The 10634-nt window shown below is 31.7% G+C and overlaps 1 protein-coding gene across 1 annotated transcript; it reads left to right on the forward strand.

Annotated features, from left to right (window-relative positions):
• Window positions 1-1421: 1421 nt before the first annotated feature.
• LOC138315650 (cdc42 homolog) lies at window positions 1422-9538 on the forward strand. Its single transcript, XM_069256834.1, has 5 exons — window positions 1422-1565; window positions 2762-2897; window positions 3957-4139; window positions 4888-5085; window positions 6071-9538. Exons 1-5 carry the CDS (start codon window positions 1492-1494, stop codon window positions 6158-6160), a joined length of 681 nt encoding a protein of 226 aa, XP_069112935.1. The 5' UTR covers window positions 1422-1491; the 3' UTR covers window positions 6161-9538.
• The last annotated feature ends 1096 nt before the right edge of the window (window positions 9539-10634 follow it).

Consider the following 10634-nt stretch of genomic DNA (forward strand, 5'->3'; position numbering starts at 1 on the left):
ATAATGCGTTAATGGATATCCTTATTTTTATTATGCATGCATGACGCGCACATCGATATATATCTCGTTATTAACTTACCCGTTACACGTGTCATTACTTTCTGGGAAATAAATAAAATGAACATAAACGCGGGTCGGTTTCCCGCCAGTCAGTATTTAACAATTTTATAAACGGCCAGCGGTAACATCAGAACAAAATACAACAGAAGAACTGTATAGTGCTATGCTTGCGAAAATAGAGAGGAGATTAATATAGAATTTTTTGAATTTTGATATAGCAAGAACACTTACTATAGTATAAAGCATTTATATTTGTTTTACAAATATGTTCAGGCATGCAAGAAATCGTAGCTCGTGGCCAAGAAAACACGTTTTAATCGGTTCCAGTGGTGAATACTAAAGTAGTATGATGTGATATGAAATGGATATGGATGAATTAGTTCATTTCGCATACTGTGTTGTCAGCATGCACAAAACGACACTGTTTTATCATATGGTCAGAAACGTAAAATGAAACAAAGTTAAACTGTTTGTATAGTGAATCGTCTTGACTGAGCATTCTGAGTTGGTTTTTTTTATAATAACTAAAAATCATACAACCATAAAAGAAACGAGTGTTTAAGTATCGCATATTTTGCCCGCATGAGTCCCGGCCTGTTGTACTTAACGTGTTTCGAAAGTATTGAATAAAAAAAGCAAAAAAGATTTGGACTTTATGCGGTCTATACTGGATCGGTTATGACTTAGTGACATCTCTCAGATATATAGATATATAAACTAGAACTTTTAAAAGACGTTTTGCATCAGTAGATATTAAAAATATCAACACGGTACGTTTTCCTTTTCGCTATATATGGGTCAAGGAAGTAACATATTATGTTTCTGTTGATATATTCTTTATTTGTTAATTGGTCTGTTTTTCAACATTTCATAATATGTAACAAACAAAACGCAATACCGATCAATATGTTACGTACGTGTATCTACATTTGTACATGTACAATTGTATGTATACTAATTAATTAATTAAGTCCCAGACATGTCATTGTCCGCAGATTATCCGGAATATATTTTAATATTACTTAATACATACAATCGATATTATTAGGAAAGAAAGAAGAAGGAAAAATAGTATAGCTGAGACGTAGATGATTATCAAGGACGTATATGAGACTTATAAATCCTTGATGATTATAAACCCTTGCCAGTATTATTGATAATTATCATGTACATTATAATTACATGTACAGAAAGTGTAACTTTGAAATGTTTCTGGGTTTACATTAACGCAGTTATTTATAGACCTATGTCAATCAAATAATTCTTAAAATAAACCGACAAATGCTCTCTAAAAATAGAACATTCAATGTATACTATAAAGTCGCGGTACCGTCGACGCACCTCTACATTTGCAGGAGAAATAAGACTGGTGTAGCTTCCGGAGCGATTTATATAGGCCTACTAAAAATAAGTTATTACATCAGTTCGCGCATGCGCAGTTGGCAATTTCCGTTGGAGTTTCAAGACCATTTGATAAAACACCCCGGAAATCGAAATCCAGAAAGGTACTAATATGTGAAATTATGTATTATTTGGCCTGTAAGCAGATTTATATGATTATTTTGGAGACAATTGATGGTATTTGTAACGAGTGATGGTTTGTATGTGTTGCAAATAGACTTCTGTACTCTAGCAAACATGAGCCAAGCCCCTTATCAACTGTCATCGAGGAAAAATGGCGGACATGGAAATATTAGCCGTTTTCACGATCATATTCAGAATGTTGTTATTTTGATGCTTCATCGTGGATTTTGTGTATTCATACTGTTTTATTTCGTCAATATCATTTTAAAGCAATCCATTAGCAACAGTGTTCATAGGCACATGAATAATATACCGGTAACTCGGGTAAGAATGGACGGCGGATTGCAAGTCGATGACTAGACCTCGCCCTTTATGTTTTAAATTAATGCGTCTTTATGGGTTGGTTTCGCTCAGTATATTCTCTATTTGAGTTGGATATATCAAATATATAGTTAATGTTTCTTTTAATTAAAATGCTGTGGTCGGAGAAATGAATAATGAGTCATACAGTACACAAAACAGAGTCTTTGTATGCTCACAATTAAATGGCCGGCATCATCGAATGAAACATCTCTTGAGTCTGACTAAGTACCAACCCAATAGAATGTATAATTGACGCAGGCAATTGGTTGTAAATTAAACATATCCTCATAATGTGTTTATAAACAACATTATTTAACTAAAGACATAATTAAAAATGACAAGTGATTGTTAACTCGTTACCATCAAAGAAAATACTTTGATATTTATTATAATAAACAAATAAAGGGTTTGTGTGTTAATATCTGTAGCTTGTACATTACATTGAACTTTAAGGAATTCTTTTAATTTTGAAATATTATTCTTTTAAAGATTGTGTCATATTAATATAACTTAACATGGGTTAGATTGGGCTTGACTCAAGCAGGAAATTAAAATAGATAAACAAAATCACTTGTATTAGTCTAATGTGGGCTGAACTTTACTTTTGAAACAAAATACTTGTCTCATACGTACACTGGTCAAGTGCACATGACTTTAGATTTCGTTTTCTTCATAATACAATTATTTTTATCTTACATCTAATAAGTATCAGTTTATTTTGGAGTATGCTTATTCTTGTGAGTAATATATTTTATGATTATATGAAAAAAAAACATTTTACTTTTTGATTTAATAGTATAAATTTTTCTTACAGACCTGTGATTGAAGGATCTGGTCAAGTCATAATGCAAACGATTAAGTGTGTGGTTGTTGGTGATGGTGCGGTGGGTAAAACTTGTTTACTGATCTCCTACACAACAAACAAGTTTCCATCTGAATATGTCCCTACAGTAAGTACAAGTCAACAAATAGTTACTAAATTTCTGAATTCCGGAGACAGGATTCCGACTCCATTATTAGTTCCCAAGTGCTATTTCCGACCTTGAACAGAGATTGTTTTTATACAAAAAAAACTCTGTGCTTATGTGGAAAAAATAATGATTAGACAACTAATAATGTAAGTTAACTTTGGGAATCATTGTCATAGAACTTAAAAACAGTTAACTATTTGAATGTTTGAAAAACGTCTCTGAACTGAAAGTGCACCTTGCGACCTAGGAAAACAAATACTTTAGGATTAGAAACAATTTTTATTTCACGAAATGAAAAGAATATTGACATGAGTATAACTCATATCACTATTTTTTTTCATTTTGTGAAATAAAAATTGTTTCTAATCCCAAATTATTTGTTTTCAGTAATGTGTTATGTAGCCTATATTTACACATTTAGGATTGAAAATTGGTACAAACTATCAACACAAATGTTATTGAATTTTATCAGTTTTCATTGGGAAATTTGACTTCAAAATTGGGAAAATAAGGCATTTTTTGGCTAGGGGAAACAGCAGAAGTTCGGCTGTAGATTCAACCAAAAAAAAAACAATGTGTGAACAACTATAGATATCTTAGTTGAGTTTGTTACACAGATTACAATAATGCACGAACTATGGTAATGGTGTCAGCATGTTATTCAAGAACCCTTGCCACCAACAGTGAGCTGACCTCACCTGGACTTACAACTAATTGTAACTGAAATGGTGGTTTAAAATATATAGGTTTTACATTGGTAGCCATTTATTTTGGCATTACAATTCGATTAGTTCTAAGGATTGGAATTTACTTAAATCACAGAGAACATCCATTAGATTTGCACTTTTGTTTTATCCTTGTCATGTTAAGGGCCAAAAGAGTCTCTTGAACTTTTTCAAGATGATCATCACATTACATACTACAAACTTAACATTTCAGATACTTAAGATGATATCCATAACATTTTTCCATTGAATTAGAAACTTTATATATTGGTAAAATGACTCCTTGGCTTAATGTGACATCTTGTCTTTACAGGTATTTGATAACTATGCAGTGACGGTAATGATTGGCGGAGAGCCGTACACACTGGGGCTATTTGATACCGCCGGACAGGAGGACTACGATAGACTTCGACCACTCAGTTACCCACAAACTGACGTCTTTCTAGTCTGTTTTTCAGTAGTTTCACCATCATCATTTGAAAATGTGAAAGAAAAGGTAATTAGCTGGCTGTAGGCTGAATGTGAAATAATCTTATTCTTTGCTGTAATAGAATACAGTATATTCTTTATATGCAAAATTGATTATGAGAGTTTTTGGCAAAAACATATTTCAATTGAACATCTTTGAAATTGGAAAAGGTTAAAAATATTTTTTGTTCAATACTTTGATACATATCGAGGATAGAAAACACACTTGATAATTATTGCTTCATCATTATTTTACCAGATTTTAATCCAATTGATTATGGACCATATGAAATTCATATTCCACAGAAACTAAAGTAATTCTTCTATTATAAATCAAATGACTTATTTAGCTTGCAGTATAATATTTTGTTTACAGTGTTTTTCCTGGGTATTTTGGGAAATTGCCGTTGGTGAAAATTGGGAAATTTTGTGCGATTAAAGTAGGAAATGAAAAATTATAACTGTGTTTATGGAAATTTTGGAAAAGGTAGAAAATAAAGAATTATCCTGCTCTAAGAATCAAGTATAAGAATGTATACTAAAATACGACAATCAAACTTGGGATTTCCAGAATTTTTTGTTTCGTCACACAAAATAGACGTCAACTCACTGATTTGGGAAATTTAGACATAGATTTGGGAAAAAATAACAAGAAATACAATGGGAATGGGGCCTTATTTCGGCCCCAAATATATAGGCAGGAAAAACACTGCTGTTTGTTTCAATTTAAATGAATGTGACTATAATATGCTATGACTTGTCTCTCCCTGAATTAGTGGGTGCCAGAAATCACACATCATTGTCAGAAAACGCCATTCTTATTGGTTGGAACCCAGTTAGATTTAAGAGATGATGCTACAACTATAGAAAAATTAGCCAAGAATAAACAAAAGCCTATTACCATAGAACAAGGAGAGAAACTGGCCCGAGAACTAAAAGCTGTGAAATATGTGGAATGTTCTGCTCTAACCCAGGTAAAGTTATCAGGGAATGCTTAAATCATAAATAATAATTAACAAACAGGTCCGTTCAGTCATGTCATAAGTATCAAAAGACACACGTGTGTAAAAACACTATTGTCACATCACAATTAAAATGATATTTATTAATTTTGTTAAGTCAAATAAATTTATGTTACAATAGCTAGACAGTAATGATATTATTATTAATTTACTCTTTCTGTACCGCTGTCGACAGGATTTTACCTTCTCTCTTCCCCATTGTAGACTAATAGTCGACAGGATTTTGAGTTCCAAATAATCTTTCTGAAATGCTAAATAAATACTTATTTTGACCATGTATATCGTTTTAATGGCAGTGGAGGAAGACAAATGAAACAGAAGTTATTATCATAAACAAAATGGCAGTTTGTCGCACTTCACTCCAGATTGCAATGTGAAAAAAAATCTTGATGCCAGTTTTAAGAAATTCATTAAATTATTTTGCACTGAACCAATCATATTTAAATTAAATAAACTAGCACACAACAACTGGATATTTTGTGATAAATTTATCAAAAAAACGATTTACTAATTCCAGTACGGAATTCGAAAAGAATACAAAGTACAGAAAGAGTTTAGGCCATCTGTTTATTCTAGGATAAACTATCGTTAACGTTTATTTCTGTAAACTTTGTATAAACACTTGATTTTTGCCTCAAGAAAATAAATTATATCTTGAAAGATGTCTATTCCAGTATTTCCACTTTGCAACTGTATACAAGTAATACGTTTAATTTTAAGACTTGTATATATGCAGGTTGTAAAATTGATATCTTGATAAAGGTAAACAAATGGTATACAGTACCCATATATATATATATATATATATATATATATATAGCAAAGCTTGATATTTTTAGAAACAGAAAAATATCACATATATTATCTTTCTTTGAAAAGAGAGGGTTGAACAAAATCTTTTGAAAAGATGTTAAAGTTATTGCATTTGCTGTTACAGAAAGGACTAAAGAATGTGTTTGATGAGGCCATTCTAGCAGCTTTGGAGCCCCCAGAGCCACCCAAGAAGAAGAAGTGTGTGCTGTTATAAACTTAGGGAACACAATTTAATGCACTCAAAAACTCAAACTGACTGATAGAACTGCATGAGCTCAGAGTGACCGTAAAATAAGCAGACTAAACTAGCTACACATCACGATCTACAGTAATCTGTAGGCCGGTTTAGTTATGTGCAGAGATTTATCCTAAGCTCAAACAGCAATCAGTTTTCTATAAAATTGAATGGAAACAATAGGAAAGGTTATTCTACATTTTATGTCAATCTATGATAAATTAGCTAAAGTTTCCTGGCAAATACCAACCTGATTATAAATTATGTGTAGAAAAAATGGATCCCTGGGTATCTAACTTTTGGCATTATTTCAACTTAAATATGGAAATATTTGTACTTTACTCCACTAGAAACACAGATTTCAATTACATTTAATATTTAGACTAATCTCCATGTGTGTGGACCGTTGAAATATGTTGCTGCTGTATTTAAATGAAATGTTTATTCATAGATTGCCTGAAATATACATATATAAATCTTTATATTCTCGTTAAGAAAATCCTGTTCACATGTACAGCAGGCCGATTATCGAAGATTATGTATGCATTGTGGAAATAATAACTGTTCCCTTTTCTCTTTCTTTCAAACATTCAGAAGTTATCGATATTAGATTTATTTCATTCTCAATCTTTTTTCAGAAATCGTATTTCAAGGAATATATACAATGATATATGCATGTCATAAATTGTGCATGTACACACCTTTCATGTACTGACCTTTGTTTTTTGAGGATTTATTTAGTGACAATATTACTTATAATTTTTCCCTCGTTGGCTATATGATAAGGATTTGTTAAATGTTTCCCCACTATATATATCATAATACCTATACAATGTAAATGATTTGCCTGCAGAGATAACAAGTGCTATTATTACCAGAGAACAGTAGTCAGTATGAATATATCTCCACAGTGTCTACGAAGTGATTTTAGATACGAAATGCATTATGCCACATACAGGTATGTTTTGTTTCTGTAAGTCTTAAAAAAAAATATTATGCTAGACATATGCATGAAAATTCCTTTATATTTACTTCAGTTTAAAGACATAATTTAGAAAACCCTTCTTTTTTTAAACATAAATTTTGAATCCATCTTATTCAAGCAAATTAAATCGGAATATTGTGTGAAGTATATATTTGACAGGCTTTTCTGGCGTTGTGGAGAAGAGTAAAATGTTATATGCTGCATGTCTGTAGACCAAAGCTTCCTGTTAGTGTTGTGTTGTAATGATGAGTGGAAATGAAAATGTGTGTGAATCGATTGTTGATGCTGAGTGTGTCTGAAGTGAATATTTGTATTGTAAATATATAAAATTTCAAATGTACACATCAGTTGTGTATTTATATGCATTATATTGAAATTTTTGTAAATCATAATTATTGTATCCAAAAATTATTATTTTCATATAAAAATTAATGGTAAAAATTTCTGGCCATACACATTTAATATCAGATATTTGAAAAGTCAAAAACGAATGTTGAAACATTAGCTAACAAACATTATACATTTGCATTAAGGCACTGCGAACGTAAAAGTATGAGAGAAGTTTCATGGTTTTTTTTACTAGCTTGAATATTGTCAAAATTTTGATCTTACTTGTTATTTTACCATTTATGGGAAAAACAATCATTTCTTTTATAGTTAGGAGAAAATACTATTTTACATACATTATGGATATTTTTGACCATATAAGGGAACATGAGTGTTTGTATGTTATAACTGGAAGAGGAAAAGAAGAAAGAAATATATCTGTATATACAATATATGACTATTCTTAAAATATATATCCTGACTCAGTACTTCTCTTCAGCAATTAAGTTGTCAATAAACACACTTTACAGTAGTAAACATCTCTCACCTAAAAGTGTAAATTAAAACTTGTGTTTGTGCTAAACTACTAATGGTGATTGTTGAAATTCAGAATATACTGCATTTGATACTGTACAGATTTCTTGTGTCCCTATGTTAAAATAGATCTGAAAAGTTATTAAAAAAAAAAGTAAAATGTATTTTTATTATGTATTGCTTCCAAGAAAAGACATAGGAAATAGTGTGCTTTGATGATAATTCTGAACACATGAATATGAAAATAATGTCTTTCAATAAAAAAAGTATTAGTATAATTAAATAATAAAACAAAGCACTCAATATTTTATTTGTATGTAAATAATCCATTGTAATTGTACTCAACAAATACTAGCTAGATGTTACCTGTCTTAGATTCATACTGCTTGTCATCTCAGTTTCTGGCCCATATATTTCAGGATACACATGTCGTGCTATTTAAGATTTTAGATTATGTGGGTATCCATCAATGATATACGTTACCTTCCAGTTCTAGTTATACTGGTACAGGATATAATGTATGAAGTTTCAGTGATAGCAGGTTTTCCTATATTCTATTATTCTAAATAGACCAAGCAATCTACAGTAAAGCATAGTCGGCCAATAATGCCCTGTCTTCTGTGTGAAAACAATTTAGTCCTGAAAACTGATCAGAAATGAGAGAGATATTTTATAACTTATTTGGTTTCCAAGTGTGGCCCTCCTCATTTTAAATCTACATTATATACTCTTTAAGTGGTATCTAGATATCATATCTTTGTTCACTTACCTATTACTAAGAAGTCTATTGTATATATTTCATTGTTAGATGATTATTATTTAGAGATCAACCTGTGTATATATTCACTTCTCTGTGCCAGTTGCTGAATTGTAACTTTTATTTAATGTTATTGCAATATTGCTTTGTCCTTGTATAACACAGATGATACGAGAGTCAAGAACAACATTACCATGTAGACTGTCCCTGATATACACTATATACATGTGTAAAATATTGCAGAATCAACACACGCTTGCTCGTTACCAACATCTTGCTTACTTTTGTTCCGCGGAAAGTTAATTTTAATTGTGCCAAACTTGTCTAAGATTGTTTCCTTATTCATTTACTTGTCAATGTTTCACTGCTAAACAAGTCAAGTGTATTTCGATGGGAAAAGCACATGCATTGTCTCATTTTACACTAAATCTTTCTCAAGGTTTCTTTATCCTTAATGAAGTGTTTTGGCGATATCAGTCTGTTTATATTGGGCTCTTCAGAAAAGGACTTTAAATTTGGAAATGCTAATGAGATAAGAAAACTCCTCTTTTAAGCTGCGATATAATATGTTTGCGTGGCAGTGTACTAATTCAAGTTCAGTAATTCAAAGCTGGCTTACCTTTTCCACCCCAATTTCCATTTTAATGATAAGTTGAATCAATCAAGAACATTAAAGCATTTAAACATTGTACTCATTAAGATGTATAGAAGTCTGTGGTTATCTGACAATTAAAATTGACACTATTAATGGAAATACATTGTCTGTTATGTTTTAAGGCGAACTAGCATATCGTCCATATATCGATGATCTTGAGACAAAGTAAAGATGGATATATATACATATTTCAATGTTATTTTTAGCTTGCCTCTCCAAGAGAGAGCAGCCTATGAAATCCCACTAGAGTTGGCGTTGGAAGTTACCAGGTTCAGTGAAGGTTTTGGGGTTGAAGTAGTTATCTGTAACAGCCGATATTGATTTCCATATCAATACAGGATTATAAGTATTGTGATGGGTATGAACAATCAATTCAATAAAGAAAATGCTTCATTTTGAGAATTACAAAAGGCCCAAATGGGCCGAAATGACCAAGTGTAAGTTGGTTCATGTGAATGCTGATATCTGTGAACAACTGACATGAATTTCTTCATATATATATACAAATGTATGTTGGATTATAAATTTGGATTTTGGTATTGACAAGTAATTACGAATGAAAAATAAGAATTTTGAGAATTTCAATATGCCCTAAACTGACATTGATTTCTGCTTAGATAGAAGCGTAATGATTACATGATATGTCATTGTGGCAATAAGATTTCAAGAGGCCAAATATGTACATGCAAGATTTTAAGCTTTAAGGTCTAAGGTTGCCAGAGGTGAGCTGTACTGTTCTCAAACACCTCTTTTGGTGGGTCAGAGCCAAAATTTAACCAAACTTAAGTTCCCCTTACCCAAAGGATGTTTCTGGCCAAATTTGGTTACATTCCATTTAGAACTCTATGACTAATAGCAATTTAACTCGCTTGCCCCCGGGGGTCAGAGCCAAAATGTATGCAAAATATGTTCCTAATCCCCCAAGGATGTTTCTGGCCCTTGTACCTTGTGAAAGATTTTGGCTGCCAACCCTCGGCAAGCCTCTAGTTGACCAGTTACAATCTTTCACTCAGGTTGAGATATCCCTGTCAAATTGACAAGACCCATGTAAGATTATATTAATCTCTACGGTAAAATTGTCAAAGTTACCTTTAAAAGTCATCAGCGTTCAAATAAAATATACCTAGCACTATATACCTAATCATCAAAAATTGGTGATTTTACTTAACACCTGTGGCTGTACACCCGAGACTGG

This window comes from Argopecten irradians, chromosome 1 (assembly GCF_041381155.1).
Source record: "Argopecten irradians isolate NY chromosome 1, Ai_NY, whole genome shotgun sequence".
In the NCBI taxonomy this organism is placed as follows: domain Eukaryota; kingdom Metazoa; phylum Mollusca; class Bivalvia; order Pectinida; family Pectinidae; genus Argopecten; species Argopecten irradians.

Excerpts from the sequence above, each read along its gene's own strand:
- LOC138315650 (XM_069256834.1), top strand. The coding sequence starts at position 1,492 with ATGCGCAGTTGGCAATTTCCGTTGGAGTTTCAAGACCATTTGATAAAA. Across the intron at positions 4,140-4,887 it reads TTGAAAATGTGAAAGAAAAG|TGGGTGCCAGAAATCACACA; the intron begins GTAATTAGCTGG and ends TCCCTGAATTAG. Across the intron at positions 5,086-6,070 it reads AATGTTCTGCTCTAACCCAG|AAAGGACTAAAGAATGTGTT; the intron begins GTAAAGTTATCA and ends TTGCTGTTACAG.